We start from the raw sequence: 27,790 nt of genomic DNA on the forward strand, positions 1-27,790 counted from the left end.
AATAGTTATAGATCTCAGATAGCGATGCGTAGCAGCCATATTTGACAATACTACAGTGGGATGACCATTATTTTAAAAATTATAAATTAAACTATTAATTTATACAATTATTCTACACAAAAAATACTAAAATCAAAGAAATATATGTTAAATAAGTCATAGATTACACACACAATCACCATCAATTTAGGATCAATAAGAACATAATAATGAAAGTCCAAAAATGAAAGATGCTAGTGAAATTAATGGAAAGAGAACATAACACATCAGATAAAAATTAGCAGAATGTGAACTGCAAAGTCTAAAGGAATAAGAAAGAACAGAACACGAAAAGAAACACAATCCTGCAAAAGTTTGAAGGATCAAAGGTTAAAACAAAGCTAACTTTTTGTGTGAATAGTCAAGGAAGAGGGGTTCCAAATTCTATTATGTTTTTTAAACAAAATATGCATTAAAAATGGGGGAGAAATTACAATTTTATTCACCAAGCCATAAACAACGCTGTTTCAGGTGTCAAAATTAATTTTTGAAGCTAATATTGTGGTAGCGCTGCTTTAGTGCGCAAAAAGCCACAATGGCCACATCATACTATTGAGTTTGACTACTATGGGAGCATGTGACCTGCTAATGTTTGAAATAGACCTAAAATTCCAAAGAAAAAAAATTGTGGGTGCCAGTGTACCACTACTATTGAAAACAGCTTTTATATGTTCCATTTTTTGGGGATAATATCATATTAATTTACTGTGCTTAATGAAGTTATAGCATAACTAATTTTCATGGCCTGGAATGGCAAACTGTGACAATTTTGTTCTTGGTTGTGCAGGGACTTTGGATGAGCATATGCATCTACTTCTTCCTGCTCTAATACGATTTTTTAAAGTGGATGCCTCAGTAGACATAAGACGTGCTGCAATTAAAACTTTGACAAGCCTGATCCCTCGTGTTCAGGTTAGTTACTGTTCTTGCTTCTATTCACCTTCAATTTTTTAAAATTGACTTGTTTATGCTAGGCATTGTGATATTTTTACTTTTCATGTTTGGTCTTTGATTGTTCTAGTCTGTTATTTGATACTCTTCCCTTTTTATCATCAGGTCACTGGTCATATATCCTCTCTTGTGCACCACTTGAAGTTAGTTTTGGATGGGTGAGTGTGCAAATTCTGAAATTTCAAAATATACTTGTATGCATCAGATTGTCCTTCCATCCACTCAAATTCTTTTGATGTAATAATGAAAGTTAATATAATTATTTGTTTGTGCAAGTGATAAATAATTATCAAGAGATTTATGTCAAAACAAATAGGGAACTGTGAAGCAAAGGTTTGCAAATCCATTGAATCATTACTATTCAATATCAGTATTTTAATCAAGTGGTGGATTGTGCCTAAACGAATTGCCGAAACTCCCTAGCAGCTTGTTTTCCAACACTGAGAAAATGATGTACTATGAGGAGATAACTGTGTTACCAATGACGGAATATGCCAGAAGGTCAAAGTTCTGCTATGTAAACATGCCATTGCGGCTTATGGCACTGCCATAGCGGTCCTCCCTTCACAAATTGCCTATGGTGGTTGGCAAAAATCCATAGCTCTATTCTGCCATGGTGCCGCCATTTAACAACAATGGGAGATAATATTTATAATTAATTTTGATTTATAAAGTAATTGTAAATTCTAACTTAGTGTTTGCCACCGATGATTTATGGGTTTTGTTCTGGGATATCTACCCTGGATGAATTATGGCTTTATCTTTTTTAGTAAATTTTGTCTCCTTGTAATAGTCATGGATGATAAAAGTTTGTCTTTCTTATCTGATTGGTACTTGCCATTGAAACCAACTTAAAAACTACTCCTCCGGTCCTTAATACAAGGCACTTTGGACATAATCACATGGACCAATAAAAATAGTTAATTCAGTTGATTTTATTGATATTTTAAAAAAAATGTTACTAATGTTCCAATTTTATTCTTATTAATAATCATTAACTTGTTATGGGTGATTTGAAAACATTAAAGTCTCTTATGAATGTGAGTTTGGGCCTAACTCAACCCCAAAAACTAGCTCATAGGGTGAGGGTTGACTCCCACTTATATACTCTATATTGGCCTTTCTCTAGCCAATGTGGGACTTGGGTTTTTCCCAATAAAGTCTAAGACTAAGAGTATTATGCACCACCATTAATAAAAAAAAAACAAATACTGAGTATTTAATAAGGACAACTAGTGATTTTTTTATAAAATTCTTAATAGGAATTGTAAAATGCCTTAAAGAAAGACCATCAATTTCTTCTAAAAGGTGTCTTATATTAAAAGGACCGGAGGGAGTATTTTAGAATTCCATGAATAATTTGAGTTGCTCAATTTTCTCCTTTAATTCATGTTATCATCTTTTACATTCTTTTTACCTGATCTGGTGATCCCTATCAAATATCAATTGTACTTATGTCTTACAGGAAAAATGATGAGCTCCGAAAGGATGCTGTAGATGCACTTTGTTGTTTGGCTCATGCTCTTGGCGAGGATTTCACAATTTTTATTCCATCAATTCACAAACTTCTACAGAAATATCGCTTGCGGGTCCTGAGTTTTTCTATCTTTATTTTCTCTTTTCTATCCCATGGGATGTGTGCGTGTGTGTGATATTAAATATTTTGTCTTACAACTTTCTAAAAGTAGCATACAACTGCAGCACAAGGAATTTGAGGAAATTGAAGGGCGTTTACAGCGACGGGAGCCACTTATTCTTGGGATCACAGCTTCACAAAGACTGAACAGACGGCTTCCTGTTGAGGTCATTAGTGATCCTTTAGATGATGTGGAGATTGATCCTTATGAAGATGGATCAGATGCTCACAAACTTAGAGGCCATCAGGTACCCTTATGTGATTAGTTGTAAAGTTTTTTGTTCTTTTATTTTGGACTTGAACCCCTGGGAAATCTAGCTACTGACTACTGAGCATGCCTCCAGTGACTTTTGAGCCAAAGTTTAAACTGACCAAAGAAAGTTTGAATGTTGAAATGCTAATCCCTGTTGACTGCATGTTAGGATAACAATTAGACTGGTGAACATTAGGCTTGATAATTTATATTTTACTTATTCAAATAAAACAAAATTCAAGAACAGAATACAGGGCCAGAGAATAATCTCTCTTCTGCTCACCAGTGCAATACTCTTCACTCCATTCACAGTTTCTCAATGACATACAAGAAAGTTCTCCAAACTCTTGACATTTTCAACATTCACCTTTCGAGAAAGTTCTCTGAATTCTTGATATATTCAACATTCACCAAAAAACTTTATTTTAAACCGCATATATCTTGCCACTTGATGTTTAAAAATGTGTTAAATGCATGATTTGTATAGCTTTTAATTAGGGATTTCATTTATTTTCCTTTCCTTAATTGTAGCTTATGATGTATATAAGCATTATTACATATGTGTGGTAATCACACATTTTCAGTAAAAATAATAATATGAATGCTAGTCTCATGACAGCAAATATACAACTCATTAGGATAGAGCTTTGTTTAGTTTGTAATCCTGCAACAAATCATTTGTCCTGATTCTACTAAGCTCTATATTCCTAATGAAGGATTGCACACTAAAGTTTTACCTTAGCTTTGTATGTTTTTAGTATTGGGAAATGGAATCTGGAAATGAGATTTACAGTTCAGAGGAGTCTCAGCTCTATAGTTTTTATTTTTTCTATTGGTGGCTTGAAAACTTCCATACAGGTTAATGATGGTCGATTACGGACAGCTGGGGAGGCTTCTCAGCGAAGTACTAAGGAAGATTGGGCAGAATGGATGAGGCATTTTAGCATTCAACTTCTAAAGGAGTCTCCTTCTCCAGCTTTACGAACCTGTGCTAGGCTTGCACAGTTGCAGGTTTCATTGACTATGGATATTATTCATTGTGGCATTAGTGTTTTCCTATCTGACTTTCACTTATTGTCTCTGAATTTTACAGCCTTTTGTTGGGCGAGAGTTATTTGCAGCTGGATTTGTCAGTTGTTGGGCGCAGCTAAATGAGACTAGCCAGAAACAACTAGTTCGGAATCTAGAGATGGCATTTTCATCTCCAAATATCCCCCCAGAAATTTTGGCAACACTTCTTAACTTGGTATATCTTTTCATCTTGGTGAATATATTGAATCTGTGAATGTGAATTTTGACACCTGTTTTATATTTGCTTCCTAAAGATTATTGATTATTAGATATATCTTGTTACAACATGCAAAAGGTTGAGAGATTACTTGAAGATGTGTAACTAACACATTAGGACAGCAAGGAATTTAGATAGTTTTGATGGTGGTCTAATTGTATGGGTGCAACTATTTGTTGCTTTTAACTGCACAATTCTAATAATTTACTCCCACATTACTGATTTCCCCCTTGACTCCTCTTGAGGTTTTGCGAGATTTTGCAAAACCCCCTATTTTTTCTGCCCCTAGATTAACCCCCCTTAATTGTTTGAAAAACATTATATTGACACCCTTTATACATTACACTAACCCCTTTAATTGTTTGAAAAACATTACTCTGTGTCCCCCATATAAGGGAGGTTTTTGTAAACATTAAAAAGGCAGCGAGAGTTTGTGCAATCTCATGAAACCTTGGGGGTGTAATTTACTCTTAGAAATAAGGGGAGACCATAAAAAGCTCCAGGTGAAACCATTAAAAAGGCATGGGAAAGGGCTTGGTGGTTTTTCTTTTTAAATGACTTTTGTTTAGAAAAATAATTCAATTTTTTGGTTCTGGAGGGATCTTTTTCTATTGGTTTTTATGCCAAACTTGCATTTATCTGGAAAATATTTTCTATCAAAGGTGAAGGGTTAGACTTAGTTCATTTTTTTTTATTATTTTAAAGATGCATGGAGACAGATGAAATTATGACATTTTGCTTCTTTTTAAATTTACAGTTGTCTTTGTTAACTGAAACTGCAGGCTGAGTTCATGGAGCATGATGAGAAACCTCTTCCTATTGACATACGCCTTCTTGGTGCTCTTGCTGAGAAGGTCTCTCTTTTCTTCTTTTTTGTCTTTTGGGGTTCATGTGTGTGTGTATATGTTCATGATGTATCCATGTCCTTGTTCAATGCATGCTGCCCTTTTTTTTTTTTGATCAGCAAAAATATATTATATATATAATTGAAAGTACCAGGGGTACTAGGGATACAACATTAGTGCTAGGTAGGCAGCTGGATCCAATGGTATTAGGATCCAATGGTACTAGGGATGCATGCTTCCCTTTTAAACAACTTCTTTACTGTTATTGGATTATTTCCCTGACTTTGTCTTATACCTTTCATGTGTTGTTGCTTTTCAATGGCACACAGTGTCGTGCATTTGCAAAAGCCTTACACTATAAAGAAATGGAATTTGAAGGAGCACGTTCCAAGAAGATGGATGCTAACCCAGTTGCTGTAGTTGAAGCTCTTATTCATATAAACAACCAATTACACCAACATGAGGTTGAGTTGAATAGAAATGATTTTTTTTAATCAAGATTTACCATTTCATTGCTGCTCTGATAGTTTTAACTTTTTTATCTGATATCCATGCATTTCAATAAAACATTTGCTTTTTGTAGGCTGCAGTTGGAATACTAACCTATGCCCAACAGCATCTAGATTTTCAACTTAAGGAGTCATGGTACTGTTTGATATTTAATTTCTAAGTTCATCATCCCTTCTTTTTCTTAAACAATTCTACTTTATATCTGTGGAAGCTCTTGAGAAGATTAGAGACTTATATTAGATGTCCTTTTTAGGTATGAGAAACTGCAGCGATGGGATGATGCCCTCAAGGCTTATACAGCAAAGGCTTCTCAAGCAACAAGTCCACATCTTGTCTTGGATGCCACTTTAGGTCTGTGCTGATGACTTCACCTTCATTATAACTTCCTTGATTTGAGTTTTTTGAATGTTCCTTGACAGACTACACATATTCTGGCATGGTAGAATACCTCATAATCTATATGTGTGGGGGTACATCAATTCTGGATAATCTGAGTTATCTATTGTAAATAGGTGCTAATTTGGGGTAGAATATTTCCTGTATATATTAAGATTATATCTGTAATTATTATGAAGGGTTTTAGCTTTCGTATATTACATTTTTCCTTTAATAGGTTTAGCCTATAAATATGGATTAGTGCTTGTGTTGGAAAAGTCTTCAAATTCTATACAGATTTTCCTCTTCTCCAAGTTGGTATCAGAGCTCCCCTGATCTCGGGGGCTCCAAGTTAGTCAAATGTTGCATTCTCTTGTTCTCTTTCCATTACTTAATTTAAAACATATTTCTGTGCTTTTAAGGTTGAATTTTCATGCTACTATCTTGTCAGTTTGGATTTACACTTTTTTAGGATTTTTTTTTTTTGCATCTTTGGAAATGTTTGAACCTGGATCTTGCTTTTCAGGTAAAATGAGATGCCTTGCTGCATTGGCTCAATGGGATGAGTTGAATATCCTATGCAAAGAATTTTGGACCCCGGCAGAGCCAGCTGCTCGTCTTGAAATGGCACCAATGGTTGGTTTTATACTCATATCACTTGTGATGGATGTTTTTCCCTGCCCATGCTCAGTGTTAATGTTCGTTAGGCTGCAAATGCTGCTTGGAACATGGGAGAATGGGACCAAATGGCAGAATATGTGTCTCGATTGGATGATGGTGACGAAACAAAACTTCGAGGTTTGGGGAACACTGCTGCCAGTAGTGATGGAAGTAGTAGTGGTACTTTCTTCAGGGCTGTTCTATTGGTTCGTAGAGGAAAGGTATTTGTTTGCTTCAAATATCAACTTCACTTGCTTTTAATTTTATTCAATTTTACTTACTGTGATTCCAATCTGTTGGCAGTATGATGAAGCACGCGAGTATGTAGAAAGAGCTAGAAAATGTCTGGCAACAGAGCTTGCTGCTCTGGTGAGTTTGCTTTATTAACTTTTCCTAGTGGTTTTTATTTTTGGCTAAATGATCCTTTATATTATTTATATTGTTCAAAATGGCCATTTAACTTTAGAAAGTTTACTTTGGTCCTTTATCTTATTTAAAAGAATCAAAATTGTCCTTTATCTTTTAAAAAATTCACTTTGATACCTTGTCTTATTTAAAAGGTTCAAAATGACCCTTCAACTATTTAAATATATCCAACTTTGTCCTTCGAATAACACTTAGATAAAGGATCATTTTGAATATATTTAATATTTGGGGAAAATCCAAGTTTCACATCGGCTAGAGATAAGGCCAAGATATAATATGTAAGTGCGGGGCAACTCTCACCCTATGAGCTAGCTTTTGGGGTTGAGTTAGGTCCAAACCCACATTTTAAGATTTAAATAGTAGAAGGACCAAAAAAAAAGAGGGATGAGAGGGAGAGCTAGAGAGAGAAAGTTCGAGGGAGGTCTTAGAGGGGGGACTGAGAAGGGAATATTTGGTCGCCGGGTACGCGGCTGAAGAAACGGTGGACGAACTAGAGGGACGCAACAAATATAACCTCTTTTTATATCACAAATTTCCCTGAATCGTACTCAGAGAGATTTGTGGGGTGTTTTCAAGAGGGGGGGATGTGCGAGAGGTGTTTATCGTGAGAAGAAGAAATGGTAGAGGATGGAATTACACAATACATCCTTGATAGATCATTTTCTGATCATTGTCCCATTTTAATGAAGTTCGTGAATGCAGATTGGGGCCCAAGACCATTCAGGACATTGGATTGCTGGTTTCAGGATAATAAATTCCTAGATGTGGTAAGGGCAGCATGGGAGGGGTGCGGTGTATCTGGTTTTGTTGGGGGGGGGGGGTTGTTCTTAAGGAAAAATTAAAATTTCTTAAGAATAAACTAAAAGAATGGAATAAGGAGTGCTTTGGTGATTTTTCCAAATAGGCGGAAGGGATAGAGGAGCAGCTGAATGATGTTGAGAAATTGGGGTAGTCCTGATGGTTAAGGGAGGATGAAAGGGCGCTTAGAAGAAAACTTCAAGACGAGCTATGGAAGGTTGCAACATCCACTGAATCTTTGCTTAGACAAAAAGGGAGAATTAAATGGATACGGAAAGGAGATTGGAATTCTAGGTTTTATCATATCATGGTTAATTGGAGGAGACGTAGTAATTTGATTAGAGGTATTTCAGTTGATGGCGGGTGGATTGGAGAACCTTTGCGGGTTAAGGAAGAAGTCAAACTGTTTTTCCAAAACAGATTTCAAGAAAGCATGGGGAGTAGGCCGAATCTAGATGGGGTTGAGTTTAGAAGTATTTAAGGGCATGCTAATGAGGCTCTGGATGCACCATTTGGGGAAAAGGAGGTCTAGGAAGCGGTAAGGGAGTGTGGGAGTTCTAAAAGCCCCAGTCCTAAAAAATTTCGTACCCCATTGCCCGGAGGCTCTTCGCTATGCGAAGGTATGGGGGAGGGATATTGTACGCAGCCTTACCCTTACATATACAAAGAGGCTGTTTCCAGATTCGAACCCATGACCAACAAGTCACCAAGGCACAATTTTACCGCTGCACCAGGGCTCGCCCTCAGTCCTAATGGATTTAATTTTAAATTCATTAAGGAATGTTGGGGTATCATGAAGGCAGATATTCTGAAGTTTCTCGGAGAATTTCATTCAAGAGGTGTCTTCCCCTGAGGCTGCAATTCATCTTTTATCGTCCTCATTCCAAAGGTGGTGGATCCACAGGGGCTAAATGATTACCGTCGCCTTAGTTGGTTGCATGTACAAGATTGTAGCAAAAATCTTGTCAAGAAGGTTAAAAAACGTTCTGCATGAGGTGATTGATCTGCGTCAAAGTTCGTTTTTGGAAGGTAGCCAGCTGCTTCATAGTGTACTGATGGCAAATGAAACAATTGAGGAGGTCCGGAGGAGTAGGAGGAAGTGTTTAAGGTCGACTATGAGAAGGTGTACGATTCAGTGCACTGGGGTTTTCTTTTCTACATGATGAGGCACATGGGATTTTGTCAGAAATGGATTTCCTGGATTGAGGGTTGCTTGAAATCTAGTTCGATTTCAGTTCTGGTCAACTGAAGTCCTTCAGATCAGTTTATCCCTCAAAGGGGATTGCATCAGGGGGATCCTTTGGCCCCATTTCTCTTTATAATAGTAGCAAAGGGGTTAGCAGAGCTCATGAGGGAGGCAAAGAAGAAGGGTGTGTATGCTGGTTTTCTGGTGGGGAAGGATAAGGTGGAGGTAGACCTTCTTCATTATGCAGACGACACAATGTTTTTTGGAGATGCAACAGTGTCGAATGTCCTCACAATCAAAGCCATATTGAGGGGGTTTGAATTATTTTCAGGACTGAAGATAAATTTCGATAAGAGCATGTTTGGGGCATTTGGAGTTTCGGAGTTGTGGGTGCAGAACTCGGCCACAATGATGTGAACCTTACGGGGCGGATCGCTTGATACAGGCTGTAGAGCTTTTGGATGACGCCACTTCCGGTGAAGGAAGATAAGTCAGGGTAGACGCCACTTCCGGTGAAGGAAGATAAGTCTGGGTAGACGCCACTTCCAATGAAGGAAGATAAGTCTGGGTAGACGCCACTTCCGGTGAAGGAAGATAAGTCAGGGTAGACGCCACTTCCAGTGAAGGAAGATAAGTCAGGGTAGACGCCACTTCCGGTGAAGGAAGATAAGTCTGGACAGACGCCACAAGGATTACCTTGATAAGTCTGGGTAGACGCCACAAGGATTACCTTGATAAGTCTGATAATTGGTTCAACAAGGAACCCAGAGAGAAAATCTCACCAAATTTTATCAATACTTATAGTGTAGCTAAACAAAAAGATAAAAATAGACATGGGCCTTTTAAACAGTTTGGGCCAAAATTACAATAAAAATAAATTATAACTAAAAACTTATTTAACTTGGGCCTTCAAATTAGTTTGGGCCTTCAGCAACAATTAATAGTCTTGATAGTGTCTCTGCCTCTGGGCCTTCATCCTTCTCCACTTGGGCCTTCATCCTTCTCCACTCGGGGGCTTTGTCCTTCTCCACTTGGGCCTTCGTCCTTCTCCACTTGGGCCTTTAGCCTGTATTTGGCCAGTTTCATGATTCTCATCACACAATCATTAATTCCAGGTTCCTTGTGTTTCCGTTTGTTTATTTGGGATTACTGATAGGGGCTAACCTGAGAAGAGCAGAAACTTGGGAACCGATTGTGGCAAAATTTCAAAGGGAGCTTTCTAAATGGAGACAAAGACACTTGTCATTTGGTGGAAGGGTGTGCTTGATTAAATCAGTGCTCAACTCAATTCCGAAGAAGGTTATAGAGATATTGGTAAGGTTGCAAAGGAGGTTTCTATGGGGCGGGGTTGGGGATGAGATCAAGATTACGTGGGTGAAGTAGGAAGTGATATGCCTACCAAAATCCCATGGAGGCTGGGGAGTTAGGGATTTGGAATTGTTTAATATGGCACTGCTAGGGAAGTGGTGATGGAACATGCTTCAGGAGGATGATTCTCTTTGGAATAGAATTCTGGTTTCTAAGTATGGGGGTTGGAGAGCGCTTGATGTTGAGAGGGTCAATCAGCAGGAATCACTATGGTGGAGGGATTTAAAGAAGTCATGTGGCGTCTCGGCGGTTGGGGAGTGGTTTAATAAAGGCATGAAACTAAAAATTGGATGTGGGAGAAGGGTGAACTTCTAGACTGATAAATGGGTGGGGGGGCACGAGCCGCTAGCTGAAAAGTTCCTGCACCTTTTTGTCTTGTTTGAACAACAAAACTGCAAAGTGATGAAGATGGGTTTTATGGGGGGATCTTCTTGGGAATGGGCTTTTGTTTGGAGAAGAAATTTTCAGGATTGGGAGGTGGAGTTAGTGTCAGCTTTTCTGGCTGAACTGAATAATTATAGTATTCGGCCAAGTGAAAAGGATAGGTGGATGTGGGTGGCTGGGAGCGATAATCGATACACTGTTAGCGGGGCTTATGCATGGTTGTATGAGGCGGTAGTTGGATCTTCTGAAGAGGAGATATTCAAAAGGGTGTGGAAAGTTAAAGTCTCAAATAAGGTAGGTCATTTAGTGTGGAGGCTGGTAAGGGATAGGCTACCAAGCGGAAGAAATCTAGGAAAATTGCCCTAATAGGGGTTGTTTTACAAACAAATTCCCAGAATGGTGCTGTTTTGAAAGTATTTCCGGGATGGTGTCTTTTTTTACGTGGGAGGAATGCATGCCGCCATCAGGAATGGCGAGTCCTCCACGGATGGTCCACGTGGCAGCGGACTTGCCAGGACCAGTGGCGATTTCAAGCCAGCTGGTCTCGCCAGTCAAACTTGCGAGTTGGTCCCTGCCCATGTCTCGCCAGACGCAGTGGCGATAAAGCCATGCACTGGTGCGGCAGTGGCTTCAGGGGGCGCGCAGGCTAGGGCCAAAACCGCCAAAAGCATTGGTTCAGTGTATTCTGAGTGTGTGACATCGTTTAGCTTAAATAGCTGGTTCTTCCTCCTATGGTTTTCGTGTGCATTTTAAAAAATTTCTAAACTTCCAAATTTGCCTTCTGCAGCAATTATAAGTTCCTGAGCCTTCAAGCTTTCAGAGTTCAAAGTTCAGAATCAAAACAAGTGTGTGCCATGAAATTTAAAACATGAGTTAAAAACACTTACAAGGAAGAGGAGCTACGCATGAGCAAGAGGCAACACAAGGAGGAGCAAAGCTTGTTCACTAACAGAAACCAAACACACACTCAGAATACACACACTCACAATCTTTTTTTTGAACTGGTACGTGAAGGAGTCAAGGAGAGATCCATTTATAGGAGAAAATGAACAAATTTTTTTTTCAAGCTTCTCGCCAGTCAAACTGGCGAGACCGGCATGCTGCCCTGCTGCTGCTGAAGCGCTAGCCTGAAGCCTAGCCTGCGCCCTATCACTGTGTTGCTGAACCGCTACACCAGTGCATATCGCCACTGCGTCTGGCGAGACAGGGTGCAACCAGTCAAACTGGCGAGTCCTGCTGGCACGAAATCGCTGCTGGTATTGGCGATTTTCCCTCCACGTGTTGCTGCATGCTCAAATCGCCATTGCTGCTGGCGTTTTCTTTGAAAGTTCACGTCAAAAACAGACCCTTCCCGGAAATCGTTTAGAAAGAGCCCCATTTCGGGAAGGACCCCTTCGGGGGAAATTTGCCAAGAAATCTATGTCTGAGACAAATACCTGTGGGGGATCTAAACTATAAATGTCCATTATGTTTGAGGGTTGAGGAATCAGCAGGGCATCTATTTTTTAGCTGTGAAAATGTAAGAGATATATGGATGGAGTGTTACTCGTGGATTGGGGTTGCCTTAGTGGTTCAGGTGGTGTCAAGGGAACATTTTCTGCAGCATTGGTACTGTGAAAGCAGCAGAATTGATGGGCAGAAGTGGATGGTGTTGTGGGCTGCTGTAACATGGTGTATTTGGCTTCATAGGAACAAGTACATCTTTAACAACAAGGAATTTTGAGGGGAAACAGTTCTGGATGATGCAATGTTCTAAATTTGGTTGTGGCTGAAGGCACTGGAAAGGGGTTTTAATGTCCCATTCCAAGTATGGAGTAGTAATGCGAGGATGAATTTTGTAAGGGGAGGAGTGGCGTAGAAAAGCACTAGGGGGATTTTCTGTTGTGGGAATATTTTTTGAGGTGGGGGCTATCACTCTGGGATAAATCCACAGAATCTTTCTACTATACATATCAAATGTATTTGTTAAGTTTGCCAACCAGGACAAACCTCAGGGTCAGACAAGTGGAGCTAAACGACTCAAGATGTCCTTTATGTAATAGCTCGGAGGAAGATGCAGCACATCTGTTTTTCCACTGCACAAAAACAGAACCTCTATGGTGGGAAACTCAGTCATGGGTAAACTCTTTGGGTGCATTCCCACATAACTCCAAAGATCACTTTCTGCAACACGACAACAGGTCTGCTAATGGAGTAAAAGCTAGAAGATGGAAGTGCTTGTGGGTAGCACTCACATGGGTCATCTGGAAGCATCGAAATGGGGTAGTATTTCATAACCATTCTTTTGATGGAAGCAAGGTCATGGAGGACGCCATATTCCTAACTTGGTCATGGCTTAAGGTTGCGGAGAAGGGATTCACAGTGCCATTTAGTTTTTGGTCCTCACACCTCAAAGCAGCTTTCTAACTCTAGGGAGTGATAATATGTGTAATAGGTTCAAATAGCTGTGCAGGGCATGTATTTTTCCCCTACATTTTCATTCAGATGCTTATTGCTCTGAATCTGTTATTTCCTTACTAACTATGTGGTCTATAGTACCTCTGGTACTCTTTTTCATATTTATATATAATTAATTTTGCTGAGCAAAAAAAAAAAATGTATTTGTTAAGATTCTCTGGATTTCCTGAGGGTGGATGCCTATGGGCCGTGTATACCTGCACCACTGGTGCTAAATTGTTGTATCTACAGTAGTTGAATGACCATTTTCAACCTTTTAAATAAGATGAGGTACCAAAGTGAACTTTTTAAAAGACAAAGGACCATTTTAAACCTTTTAAATATGATAAAGGAGCAAAACAAACTTTTGAAAAGATAAAGAACCAAACTGAATAAAAAAAATAAGATAAAGGATCAAAATGGTCATTTAACCTTTATTTTTAGCATTGATATTTTGACTTTACTAATTCTTCTATTGTATTGGGCACTATGCCGTATTCACGTACATTATCATTGGATAACGAGAAATTTAACCAATATGAAGTGATGATAGCACTTTGTTTTTGGGAATGGGGCAAGGAAGTTTTGCAATTACTTTCCATGCTGTACCAGTATTTAATTGTGTGCTGGACATTCACCATATGCGCACGACATTGTTTAATCGTGTAATCACACCCTGAGAACGCATTTGATTGTAGGATTTTAAGATCAGCCTTGCATTTGATATTGATTTAGAAATATTGATAAAAAGTAAAAAACCATTCCCAATGCTTCTATTAACAACTTATGCTCTTGGGAAGAGGTGACCCCTTTGCCTCAAAGGTATATAAAACTTATACGATGATTTTTTTTTTTACAACCTTATACAACGATTTGCCTTTTATGGTGAAATCTTTTACTGTTTATGATCATTAATTGAATAATGTCTCATATTCCTATAAATATCACTGATTTCAATGAAAATTGATTGATATAGCCTTTTCTGCATGACTTCCTCTAAACATATTTTATTGCCTGTTGTCATATTCTTGTAGCTTCCGAGTGTGGAGGATTTCTATTTTAAATAGTTTAGTTAAAAAAAAGAGAACAAAAACAGACACTCACCCCAAGCTCATCCCTCACCACATGCAGCACCACTCTAGATGACTCACACACTTGAGCTAGGACCACAAAACAGAAGAGCATGAGAAAAATATCCCAACTGTTTGTGTTTTGGGTTTTAAAACACTTATTTTGGAAACAATTTTCAAAATTTAATAGATTTTGGATGGGAAATTGATTCTTGAGTAGCATGGAATTACTTTAAAAAGGTTTTTAAAACCAAAAGTTAGAAGAAAATCCAACAAACCCTCCATGTGTTGTTTTTATGATGTAGAGTAGGTTTGATTTCATGTGTAGAAGTCCCATACATCCATTCAAGTAGACTAGACCAGTGGATTTGAAAAAATGTGCATTGGAATGTGTGTGAATCGCAACTCAAACATATGTAATTGTTGCTTTTATTTCATTTGCTTTCAAAGAAGTTTGTTATATAATTTTTTTCACTTCCAGGTTTTGGAGAGTTATGAACGTGCTTACAGTAATATGGTTCGTGTTCAGCAACTATCAGAACTAGAAGAGGTTAAGCTCTAATATATTGAGAAGAATTACTTTCAGTTGCTGTCCTTTACTCAATGTTATTGTTATGAATATAAATTGGGAAGATCTTTTCTTCTACCAGGTTATTGATTACCGTACACTTCCTACTGGAGACCAAGTAGCAGAAGAGCGGCGGGCTCTTATTCGCAACATGTGGACTCAGCGTATAGAAGGAGCCAAAAGCAACGTTGAGGTAGACAGGGCCATAATCCTCGTGCATACTAAAAACCCTAACGGTGTCTATTTCATTGAATTGTATGTCAACCTGTGAAGAGTGGTCTTGACTGATATGACCTTGCAAATGTCCACAGTTGTAATTGTGCAGAAAGGGGTGTGAGAAAAATGAAACTATTTTGAAACAATAATGCTAATTTTCAGTTAATCTTAAGAGCCGGACATGTTTGGCACATAATCTTTTCTTGATAATTATTGATAAGCTATAGTACATATATATTATTTGACTATACTATATTAATACATATATATTATTTGCCTTCCAAAAAAAAAAAAAAAAATTGATAAGCTATAGTACTTTGATGCTGAGGTTATGTTAGCTTTGATTACAACTATCAAATTCATATGGTTGGCACTACAAAGTAGTGAAAGTACAAACAATGGTTGTGTGCAATTCAACCAATACATATTAATTGACGCTTTCTTTGCTTTGGTTTTATTTAATATGTAGTACTATGAATGTTCTATTACTTCCGACTATTCTTGGAATGTGGGTTTGGGCCTAACTCAACCCCAAAAGCAAGCTCATGGGGTGAGGGTTGTCCCCCACTCATGTATTCTATCTTTGTCTTATCTCTAGTCAATGTAGGACTTAGGTTTTTCTCAATACACCCCCTCACGCCCAACACTTTTGGGCTTGGTGCGTGGAAAATATGGTGGGTGGTCTGTTTAATGGAATCTAGGATAGATTCTGATACCATCTTAGAATGTGGGTTTAGGTTAACTCAATCCCAAAAGCTGGCTCAGGGGGTGAGGGTTTCCCTCCACTGTCCACTTATATATTCTATGTTTGCCTTATCTCTAGTCAATGTGTGACTTGGATTTTTCCCAATAACTACTCATTTAGGAGAGAGATGTGATATCATGTGTTCACACTAGTTAATCTCGGCCAACCCAAGAAAACACATTAATGGTGTAGTTGATTGCAGTGTGAACACTGCATTGCGGATATAATGCAAATAATTTCTATCACACATAATAAATGCTCAAAACTGAAAAAGTACTAAAAGATTAATAAAATTATAATTAATATTCCAAAGTAATTTGAACAAGAAGTTGCTAATATTAAAAAGCATATCAAAACAGAGGTGGGCTTGGCCAGGGATGGATGAAAAGGAGAACTAAGAACCAAGTAGTGCTGAGCCCAAACATGGAGCAAGAAGCTATTAAAACTGGTGTGGGCTGCTAGAAGCTATTAAAACTGGTGTGGGCTGCTAGAAGCTTGCTGAAACTGATGTAACCTTCTGAGAACTTGCTGCAACATCTCTATGACTCTGTGATGTTTTTATTTATTTATTATTATTATTAAAAAAAGAGAATAGAGGTTATTAGCCCTAACAATTGGTCTCTGTGCTATGGATGTTGGGAGACCAAAACTACCTCAATCAGTGGAAGCGGGTGGGTTTAAGTTTGAGTAAAGTGGAGATTTTTTGAGTTTAAGAGATTGCAAAACAGATATGAGCCGATTTTAAGCGAGGATTAAGTTTTTTGAAACAGGTATTTCATAAAAAAACATTTCAATTTTTGAAGCATTGCAACTGGAATAAACTATAATTACAGCTGTGAATCTGAAATTTGATGTTATAGGAGTTCTGGAGTGATGGAGGGCGGCTATGCAAAGGTCCATTGTGATACTGCTGCTATTTATTGTGATTGGCAACTTAGGATGTTCAATACTGAATATTCAGTTTTAAATCTCTTGACAAAAGTTTATGATGAGCTCTTGCAATTTATCCTTGTATTAACATTTTGCATAATTATGCTTGATTTTCCTTCCTCTGACTTTATTGTGCTTGTTTGTAGGTTTGGCAGGCTCTTTTGGTTGTTAGAGCACTTGTGCTGCCTCCTGTGGAAGATGTTGAAACCTGGCTCAAATTCGCCTCTCTTTGCAGAAAAAGTGGGCGCATTAGTCAAGCAAAATCTACATTAGTTAAACTTCTACAGGTTTGTGCTGTATACCTGGTCTAAAATGTTTGCTATCTTGTGTTATTCCTCATTGTTGTGTACCCCACTCAAGTTATTGTTCATTCTATCAGTATGACCCTGAAAAGTCTCCTGAAAATGTTCGATACCATGGCCCTCCTCAAGTAATGCTAGCATACTTGAAGTACCAGTGGTCCCTTGGAGAGGATTCAAAGCGCAGGGAAGCATTTATAAGGCTTCAGGTATTATATGTCTTCTTATTGTATAGGGAGAGCTTATCTGAACTTGAATATTTATCACTGATCATCTGCCTGCATTACTTGACCTAGAATTTGGCTATGGAACTCTCAAGTGCACCCAGCATTCAACCAGTTACACCATCGAGCTTCACAAATGGTTTGAATCCTAGTGTTCCTCTCCTTGCTCGTGTTTATCTAAATCTTGGCTCCTGGCAGTGGTCACTTTCTCCTGGGCTTGTTGATGAATCCATTAAAGGTTCTTAGTTGTCATAGTTTTGACTTTGAAGATAAAATGATGTTTATCTTTTATTCTTTTAAAAAAAATTAGTTTCAATATTTGTAGATATACTTAATGCATTCACAAAAGCTACTCAGTATGCAAATAAATGGGCCAAAGCTTGGCATAAATGGGCATTATTCAACACAGCAGTGATGTCTCATTATACTTTAAGAGGATTCCCCGATGTTGCAGCACAATTTGTTGCTGCAGCTGTCACTGGATACTTTCATTCTATAGCATGTGCAGCAAATTCCAAAGGTGTTGATGATAGTTTACAGGTAAGTTACAATTTCTGTTATAATATGAAACCATCCGTACATGTATTGATCAATTTGGACAATATTGGCAATAACGAAGAAGTTTTAGGTTCAGTAATTATTGTATGCACTGACTCAAGGACAAAGCGATCTACTATTAGTTACTGTATTCAAGTGTTTGGAAAAGCTCTCATGCTTTCATGTTTGCTTCATAATTTTAACTTTCAGCCTTGCTTTCTAGACTTCGCTGTAATAACTGTTCTTTAAATTTATTTTTTTCTCATAAAACTTTGAAAACCTTCCATGGGAAATTTATAAGTTGACAATTCTTACTTGGCATAGTGCTTAAATGGAGCTGCAAATTCTAGAGTGAAAGTAATTGATGTTTAATCTGTCAGTGTGCCGAGGCTCATGTCCAATGACTGGTTGTGACCTGACTTCTGTGGGCAGAATTTTTATTAAGCACTATCAGTATGATAACTGAACATCATGTTCCTTTGGATTCTGAAGTGTTTCACAGATTACTTTCCGAAGTATGCTTCTAGCTGCATAACAGAATCTGTTCTGCACATGACTTGGTCATCTATGTTTTCAAGATAGACACTACTTGCTGAATCCACTAGTGTGGCCAAAACCATCACACCACGGCCAAATTCACCGCCAGAACCAGAGTGAAAATTTTCCAAATCTGACAACTGTGATCCTTTGTTTGGCGCATCAGAACTTTGTGCAGAGGAAGAATTAGGCACAGTTGTTGACAGCTGAGTGAGATTCACAGAAGGTGAGTCTGAGATCTTGCGATACTTCTGCAACCTTGACTCATGTGCAAGGAGAAGAGCTTTGACCTCTTCAATCGGAAGAGGTTCGGATTTACTCTCAATAACAGTGATTACGGAGCTTTAGTCCTGTGGAAGGCTTTCAAGGATTGCATTAGTGTGCTACGGAGGCGAAATCAGATTTCCAACCGATGCAAGACCATCTGTGAGTGCTTTAATGCGTAGGAGGAACTTGCACATTGTTTTGTCATTGAGTACTGTTGCGCACAACTCAGTTTGCAACTGTTGAGCCTTCGCACGCGTCTGCTTGTGAAAATAGTCTTGAATCTTCTCCCACACTTGATACGAATGAATGCTGCCAAGAACTCGAGAGAGGATCAACAAAGAAAGCGGTGATTGAAGCCATGTGAGCTAGACCTGGTCTTGCTGTTCCCACGTTTCACATGCTGGATTCTCGATTCCTTCTTTGTGATCGTTGTCAAAGAGAAACTGAGGTTGAATTGAAGGATTTGGGACGAATCGTTGAAGTTTGTACAAGTCGATAACAGGTTTAATTTGCTGCCGCCATAGAAGAAAGTTTGAATAATTGACCTTTTCAGTGATAGAATTGGGGAAAGCGGAAGAGGAGGGAAAAGCAGAATTGGTAGAAGGAGGATTAGCCATAGTTGATCGAACTAGGCTCTGGATACCATATTTGATTTCTAAAATAGATTTGAAGGGACTTGAGATTTGAATATGTGAGGAAATTTTCACTCACTACCTTATCTTTATTGCTTTCAAATAACATATATATATATAAAATACAAAAAGTAGGAGAGAGACAGCTGACACAATGACCTAACCCCTGCTGTCTTCTGAATAAAGCTAAATAACTAAGCAACCATACACAAAACAACACATATTCAACACTCCCCTCAAGCTAGAGCATATAAATCATATGCACCAAGCTTGGAACATATAGACTGAATCCTAGGTCCTCTTAAGGACTTAGTCAAAATATCTGCTGGCTGATCATTAGAATTAATGAACTCAGTGACAATCACCTTGGACAATAGTTTCTCCCGAATGAAATGACAATCAATCTCTATGTGCTTAGTCCTCTCGTGGAAGACTGGGTTTGAAGCAATGTGAAGAGCAGCCTGATTATCACAGTATAACTTCATTTGCACCACTTCACAAAATCTTAATTCTTGGAGAAATTGTTTAATCCACATAAGTTCACATGTAATCATAGTCATAGATCGATATTCAGCTTCTGCACTGGATTGAGCAACAACAGTTTGCTTTTTTCTTTTCCAAGAGATAACATTCCCTCCAATGAAGACACAATATTCTGATGTAGATCTTCTATCCATGGGACAACTGGCCCAATCTGCATCACAATACCCAGATACTTGTGTGTTACCCTTGTCTTCATACAACAATCCTTGTCCAGGGGCTCTCTTAACATATCTAAGAATATGCATAACAACATTCCAATGATCAACATGAGGATTTTGAATAAATTGGCTAACCACTCCAACAGCAAAGGAAATATCAAGTCTTGTAATGGTGAGATAAATGAGTTTTCCCACAAGTCCACTATACCTCTCGGGATCAGGATAAACTTCACTTTGATCTGTCATGAGCTTCAGATTTGGATCCATAGGGCTATCAATAGGTCTACAATTTTGCATGCCTGTTTCTTCTAGAATATCAAGAGCATACTTCCTTTGAGAGATCACAACATCATCTCCTGATTGAGCCACCTCAATACCAAGAAATACTTCAGATATCCCAGGTCTTTGGTTTGGAAATGGCTGAATAAATGCTCTTTTAGCTGGACAATCTTAGTAGTTTCATTCCCTGTAATCACTATATCATCAACATAGACCATTAGATAAACACACTTTTCAGGGGATGTATGACAGTAAAAAATAGAATGATCAGTTTCACTTCGTTTCAGCCTAAAAAGTTGAACAATATGACTAAATTTACCAAACCAAGCTCGAGGAGATTGCTTCAACCCATAGAGAGATCGATGTAGCTTACACACAAGACCATACTCCTCCTGAGCAACAAACCCAGGAGGTTGCTCCATATAAATCTCCTCCTCAAGGTCACCATGAAGGAAGGCATTTTTAATATCAAGCTAATGGAGGGGCCAGTGACGCATGGCAGCCATAGCAAGAAACAGACGAACGGTAGTGATTTTAGCTACAGGAGAAAAAGTATCACAATAATTAAAACCATATATCTGAGTGTAGCCTTTAGCTACTAACTGAGCCTTAAGCCGATCAACCTCACCATTGGGCCCAACTTTAACAGTATAGACCCATCTACAACTCACAGTTGTCTTGCCAGGAGGAAGGGGAATAAGTTCCCAAGTACCATTATTTTCAAGAGCCTGTATTTCATCAATTATAGCTTGTCGCCATCCAGGATGATCAAGTGCCTCATGAACATTGGAAGGAATAGTAAGGGAAGATAATGAGAACACAAAGAAAACATATGAAGGAGACAAACGATGATAACTCAAGAAGTTATAAATAGGATGAGGATTATGAGTAGATTAAGTACCTTTCCTGATGTCAATGGGCCAATCTGAATCAGAGTGATGAGAAGAAGGATCCATGGTTTGAGGATTGGTTGGAGGAGGATGAGAATCACGAGGAGAAAATTCAGGCACTATAGAACCAACTTGTCGTGTCCTGCGTTGATATGTAATAAGAGGTGGAGAAGCAACTTCAGTTGAATTTGGTGGAGAAGATGGGACTTCACTAACAGTTTGATCAGAATTACCTAGTGGACAAGGAGAAGGAACTGGTAGTACTTGCTAGAGAGAAGAATGGTCCATGGAGGTTGAGAAGAAGGGTGTGTCTTCAAAGAATGTTACATCCGTAGACATATAGTATCGTCTTCTGGTTGGAGAGTAACACTTGTAACCCTTTTCAAGACGAGAATAACCCAAAAAGACATATTTGATGGCCTTAGTAGAGAGTTTGTCTAAACCAGGAGAGAGATCATGGACAAAACAAGTACAACCAAACACTTTAGGAGAGACATGAAATAATGGATCATGAGGAAAAATAATTGAGTGAGGAATTTAGTTTTCAAGGGAAGAAGAAGGCATCCTGTTTATTAAGAAGCAAGCAGTAAGCACTGCATCTTCCCAATGGTGTATAGGAATATTGGAGTTTAACATTAGAGAATGTGCATTTTCAAGAAGATGATGATTCTTTCTTTTTGTTATACCATTTTGTTGTGGTGTATGAGGACATGTGGACTGATGTAGAATACCTTTTGAAGATAAAAAAGAGGATAGGTCATGAGAGAAATACCCTTTAGCATTATCACTTATGAAAATCTTATTAGTTTTTCCAAATTGATTCTCAATCTCATTAAAGAAAGACATGAATATAGGCAAAAGTTCAGATCTGTCTTTCATTAAATAAACCCAAGTACATCTGGAGAATTCATCAATAAAGGTTACAAAATATCGAAAATCAAAAAATGTAACACGACTTGGTCCCCAAATATCAGAATGAATGGTAGAAAAAGTCGAGCTACATCTTTGTACAGTTTGAGGAAATAATGACCTAACATGCTTTCCTAGTTGACAAGGCTCACATTCTAAGACTCGAAGATTCTTAAGACTAGGAACCATCATTTTTAGTTTTGGTAGACTTGGGTGGCCCAAACGATCATGCAAAAGTTTGGGTTTTCAGGTTGCAAAACAGGACGCAGGAAAGCTGGATTCTAAGTAGTAAAGCCCTCGTGATTCACGTCCTTCTCCAATCAGTCGACCCGTGCCATGTTCCTGAATAACAAAAGAATTAGCAATAAAGGTTACTGAACAATTTAATGAATGAGTCAACTGACTCAATGAGATTAAATTATAGGGACATTGAGGAATAAAAGTACAAAATTCAACTTTAATGAAGGAGATAATGAAACTTGGCCACTTCCTTGAGACGCAACCTTGAAACCATTAGCTACAGTAACAAGGTGAGGAATTTTTGGAAAAGAAATGGATGAAAAAGAAGATTTATTACTAGAGATATGATCAGAGGCACCTGAATCAAGTATCCAAGGACTGGGACCTTCAATGGATTGAGAGATACATGCGGTTAAAAAACATGGTACAAAGGAAGATTGTTTTTGGTTGTTGGGTTTCTCGGATTTGAGCTTCAAATACTCTTGGTACTCCTCATCAGAGAACCAAGACTCTGATTTTTCTGACTTAGATACCAGTGCTACTTTGTCAGGAAAGCCATGCAATGAGTAACAGTTTTCTTGAGTGTGGCCCATTCTCTTGCAATAGGTGCAATGAGGACGTCCACCCCTTTCACTGCGGCCTCCTCTATTGTTACGGCCTCCTCCTCTCCCACGAGGTGCAACCATGGCTGATGTTTCCATAACATCAGCAAGGTTTTCATCCTTCAATACATGAGGCACACGAAGAAATCTAGTGATGAGGGAGTCCATTGATGGAACTTGGTCTCCAGCAAGAACTTGATCGTGCACATGATCAAAATTTGACTGTAGGCTCCTCAAGATAAGAACCATGTAAAACTTGTCCAACTTCCTATTCACTTCCTCCAACGAATCAGCCACAAGAAATCTTTTCAGCTCTTCCACTACTGCCCGAGCTTTACCTATATGTGCAATCATGTTGTGGCTGGTTTGCTTGAGAGCCGTAACTTTCATGGTTGCATCAAACAGGCTTTGAATATCATTGGCAAAGATCTCTTGGGCCTTCTTCCAAAAGGAGTGACATGTTTTGAATGATCTAAGGATCTCCAAAACATTTGGCTCAACTGATTGCCATAACACAACGCAGAGTTGATAATCAAGCTTTTCCCATTCAGGTCTCATCGTTTGAAACAGCATCAACACCTTTCTCCAAGTGGTCATGGTACCCTTGACCGATAAACCACAGCTCCACTGAAGCAGACCAAGACAAATAATTCTTTCAATTGAAGGAGAACACAGGGTCGGAAGAAGCCATTTCTAATCAAAAAGACGAAACCCTAATGGAGAGAAAAGGAAGGAAGCACAAGACTGACACGTTCCAAGTGTCAACACTGAAAACCGAAGGCTGAAACGCACTCAGGGGAGGCCGACGAACAGATTGACGCTGGTCCGACGTGATTCCGGCAACGGGAAGGCGGCACGTGGCGGTCACACGCCAGAGTTGACGTTGGCCTGCGGCGGCACGTGGTTGACCTTCTGGCCACGCGACTTGCAGGGGTGAGTCGTGCTCCTCGACGCGCACCCAACCCTAGTCTCGACGGAGAAAATGGCGGTCGGAGACAGAGGCAGACGGACGGTAAAAAAAAGAATCAAGACAGATTCATTTGCATACTTATACTTTTTCTTATTTCTATTTGAAAAAATTTCGTAATGTCTCCCGATTCGTTCTCTAAAAAAACTAAAATAATCGGAAGATAGCTTGCCTATTTTGACATTTCAATATGAGGAAATTTTCACTCACTAACTTATCTTTATTGCTTTCAAATAACATATATATATATGTATATATAAAAGATACAAAAAGTAGGAGAGAGACAGCTGACACAATGACCTAACCCCTGCTGTCTTCTGAATAAAGCTAAATAACTAAGGGTGTGTTTCGTTTGCATTTTCATTTTCTGTTTACATTTCTTGTTTTCATTTTCTGAAACCTGTTTTCATTTTCAAAAGATTAGAATTCTGAAAACATATTTGGTTTGACTTCTTGTTTTCTGCTTTCAAGAAATAAAAACACTGAAAATGCGTTTTCAAAAGGAAATGTATTTTTAGATTTGCTTAAAATTGCATTCCTTGAACTTAATGATTTGGATAGAAGTATGGTACTTGATAGAACATTATGGCGGAAGTTGATCCATGTAGCCGACCCCACCTAGTGGGATAAGGCGTTGTTGTTGTTTAAAATTGCATTCCTTGCCACCGCGTTTTCATTTTACCCAAAATGAGGTTCCTGGTTTCAACTGAAAACACTGAAAACGAGATTTTGTTGTTTCCAATTTTTGGTTCATTTGGGAAAATATTTTCACTGAAAATGAAAACAAAAATTCAATCAAACACATTTCCATCACCATTTTCTATTTCCAGTGAAAATGAAAACAGAAAACAAGCAAATCAAACACCCCCTAAGCTACCATACACAAAACAACACATATATGCAACAGGGACTTTCATTTAACCAACGAAAGAGATGATACAACTGTGTTTATATAGACTCAAGTGTTGAATAACAGAAACACAATATCTAAAACTAATTCAGTGCAAGCAGTTGAATAACTGCTGCACTTACAGACTCACCATCATACTTTAATACACGGAGTGCCAGTTTTTAACTAGTATTTATAATAGTTCTGCACAAAAAACCAGTGTCAATTGCAAATCAACTTGTGACACCTGTTGACACCCAGTAGAAAAAAATGTGTTGCCGGGAAAATGTATAAAAAAACAGGATTTTTGCAACCAGGTTTTTGAATTTTCATTTAAATTTTTTTTGGATTCAAGCACACATTTTCGTTTCCTCAAAGAGGAAAAAGGAAAAAAGCCAAAGCACAAATCCATGCACCACCCATGGTGGAAGAACACTGATCCAAGCCCCTAAGGTCACAGATTCTGTGCCAATAACCGCGACTTGTTTGGTAGCCCCGCCACCATGAATCTTCGCTCCAAATGCTACAGTGCAGTCCATTAGAAGGAACAAGAAGCGTCCACCAAATCCACTCGAAGGAACTCGAGCCACCTCCATTGGAGGAACTTCCATTTTTAGCACAACTTGCTCTCGGGGAGCACTTCAGAAACACATGATTGCACTTACTGCATGCCAAAAATACAGCCACTCAACTTGTGACACCTGTTGACACCCAGTAGCTTAGGTGGATACTCATTAGCCACGTAGGTATGATTATTAACCAAACCTATTTCCAAGCCAAAAAGTTGTATGTATCAATTTTAGGAGGACTAAAAAATATAAAATTTCGTAGCGACGAAAAATGAATATTTTAGCCTAAAATAACTAACCAACTAATTAATGACAACAACAAAGCCTTGTCTCACTAGGTGTTTCTTATTAAAAAAGAAAAGAAAAGCAAACATACAAGAAAAAGCGTATTTGGTGCTTTTCTCGAAAGTAAAAAAGTAGCTTTTTGGGGGGAAAAAACTCCAAAAAAAAGTTATATAATCAAAGAACTTTTTCAAGCTTAACCAAATGCACATTAAAAATAGGCAGAAAACACATCAATAATTTTAATTTTCTTATTTCTTAGTTCTTCCTTTTCCTGAGACATTTTTGAAATATCGAATAAAAAAATGGATTTGTATTCAATGGTGCAATTCTTGGAAAATTATATTTTTTGCAATTTACTTTTTTAATAACTGCACTTTTGGTATGTCTTTCTTGCATGCAATCCAATTGGAATATGCTAGTCTGCTTCCTGTGAATATGAAACTTTATGTCACATTGGCTGCAGGATATTCTTCGACTTTTGACATTATGGTTCAACCATGGAGCTACAGCAGAAGTACAAATGGCCCTAAAGAAAGGATTTTCCCTAGTTAACATCAATACTTGGCTAGTAGTTCTACCTCAAATAATTGCCAGGATACACTCTAATAACCATGCTGTGAGAGAGTTGATACAGTCACTTTTGGTTCGGATTGGGCAAAATCATCCACAGGTATGTGTGTAATATTGTTGAACTTGGACTTGTTTCTATTTGTGAATTTCTTACAAGTATCACTTTGTAGTTGTTCACTTCTGAGAACTGAAGATATTGTGAACATGTGGAAGCAACACGTTTTTTTATGTTTGGATGAATTTCAGTTTTTGGTTGGCTATATTTATATGAATTTTTTTTTCACCAAGACTTGAGAGTTAGGGTGGTATGTAATTCAATCACGGGTTTGCTCCTTTTATTGCTGCAAATATTATCAATTATTTTATTGATGGCTAGTTAAATTAATGTTTAACTCTTGACACTCATCTTTTGTGTACTCACAAATAATAATCAAGGCTTAAAATTTTCCCTGTTTGATAGTTTCACTTGGTTGTAATTTTGTCTGTGGTGAATGTAATTTTGCCCAACTCAATTCTGCAATACTTAGTGAATGAAGTACACTTACATGAAATTTTTGCTGGTGGCGGTTGCAAGTAATAATGAAATTAAAAATAAATATTAAAAAAACAGAAAAAATGAGGTGTTGATAAGCATTTTAGTTGGCAAGATGAGAACTGAATTTAATTGGTTGACAAATCTGGAGTCTGTAGTGCGATGACATGATTTTGTCATTTTCGTAATTCCTTTTATTGTCAACTTCTTGATATAATAATTGTGTTACTTCTCAAAGAGTAGCACTTAACAGACTTACTAAATGCTTCTTATTGTAATGTATCGTTGGTCATGTTACATTAAATGATTTGGATGTCAAATTTGTTATTAATTTTGGTCTATTTATGTTTTATTTCTTCTGTAGGCTCTCATGTATCCTTTGCTTGTGGCCTGTAAATCAATAAGCAACTTACGTAAAGCTGCAGCTCAGGAAGTTGTTGACAAAGTTCGGCAGCATAGTGGTGTACTAGTGGATCAGGTTTGATAATAATCTATCCGAAGATTACTTTTGTTAGACTCCTGTCATTTTAACCATAAGCTGGCATTGTCTACAGGCGCAACTTGTATCAAAGGAACTGATCAGAGTTGCCATTCTTTGGCATGAAATGTGGCATGAGGCACTGGAAGAAGCTAGCCGTTTGTATTTTGGTGAGCATAATATTGAAGGGATGCTAAATGTGTTGGAGCCATTGCATGAAATGCTTGAAGAAGGAGCAATGAAAAACAACGTCACCATAAAGGAGAGAATATTTATTGAGGTGCAATAATCTCCTTTTGTGTTTTTATTTAAGCCACTATAGTATATTGTGAATCTTGGAAACCTTGCTTGTATTATTTATCATAATTTTTTATGTTGGTGTTATCACTTTAAGTTTTTTTATTTTAATTTGCCAGCACCTTGTTATTTCAGGCTTATCGACAGGAATTATTAGAGGCTTACGAGTGCTGTATGAATTATAAGAGAACTGGGAAAGATGCTGAGCTGACCCAGGTATCAAAATTTGGACAAAATTGTAGCAAATTTCTTATTATGAAGGTCATTTGGACACATTAATATTGTCTAGAGAGAAAGGAATGAGAGACATGTAAAAGGATCATGTGCTTTAGGTACACAACGGAGCATATTATTTTTAATGGATAATTACACTAAACTCTTTTTGAGGATAGTGGTAACTAC

General features: G+C 38.0%; 1 protein-coding gene across 1 annotated transcript in view; it reads left to right on the forward strand.

Moving 5' to 3' along the window:
- The window catches only part of LOC100816558 (serine/threonine-protein kinase TOR), a 46,788-nt gene that overhangs the window by 13,479 nt on the left and 5,519 nt on the right, over positions 1 to 27,790 (forward strand). Inside the window, exons 23-45 of the mRNA XM_003517543.5 lie at positions 827 to 951; positions 1,096 to 1,148; positions 2,456 to 2,579; positions 2,692 to 2,874; positions 3,738 to 3,890; positions 3,973 to 4,125; positions 4,950 to 5,021; positions 5,342 to 5,476; positions 5,596 to 5,657; positions 5,776 to 5,873; positions 6,424 to 6,533; positions 6,605 to 6,778; positions 6,861 to 6,926; positions 14,707 to 14,775; positions 14,876 to 14,986; positions 16,831 to 16,971; positions 17,064 to 17,192; positions 17,280 to 17,445; positions 17,533 to 17,747; positions 25,975 to 26,181; positions 26,978 to 27,091; positions 27,168 to 27,371; positions 27,524 to 27,604. Coding sequence (XP_003517591.1) covers positions 827 to 951; positions 1,096 to 1,148; positions 2,456 to 2,579; positions 2,692 to 2,874; positions 3,738 to 3,890; positions 3,973 to 4,125; positions 4,950 to 5,021; positions 5,342 to 5,476; positions 5,596 to 5,657; positions 5,776 to 5,873; positions 6,424 to 6,533; positions 6,605 to 6,778; positions 6,861 to 6,926; positions 14,707 to 14,775; positions 14,876 to 14,986; positions 16,831 to 16,971; positions 17,064 to 17,192; positions 17,280 to 17,445; positions 17,533 to 17,747; positions 25,975 to 26,181; positions 26,978 to 27,091; positions 27,168 to 27,371; positions 27,524 to 27,604 — 2,945 coding nt within the window. The remainder of the gene's footprint in view (positions 1 to 826; positions 952 to 1,095; positions 1,149 to 2,455; positions 2,580 to 2,691; positions 2,875 to 3,737; positions 3,891 to 3,972; positions 4,126 to 4,949; positions 5,022 to 5,341; positions 5,477 to 5,595; positions 5,658 to 5,775; positions 5,874 to 6,423; positions 6,534 to 6,604; positions 6,779 to 6,860; positions 6,927 to 14,706; positions 14,776 to 14,875; positions 14,987 to 16,830; positions 16,972 to 17,063; positions 17,193 to 17,279; positions 17,446 to 17,532; positions 17,748 to 25,974; positions 26,182 to 26,977; positions 27,092 to 27,167; positions 27,372 to 27,523; positions 27,605 to 27,790) is intronic.

The sequence above is a fragment of the Glycine max genome, chromosome 1 (genome assembly GCF_000004515.6).
Source record: "Glycine max cultivar Williams 82 chromosome 1, Glycine_max_v4.0, whole genome shotgun sequence".
NCBI classification, from domain to species: domain Eukaryota; kingdom Viridiplantae; phylum Streptophyta; class Magnoliopsida; order Fabales; family Fabaceae; genus Glycine; species Glycine max.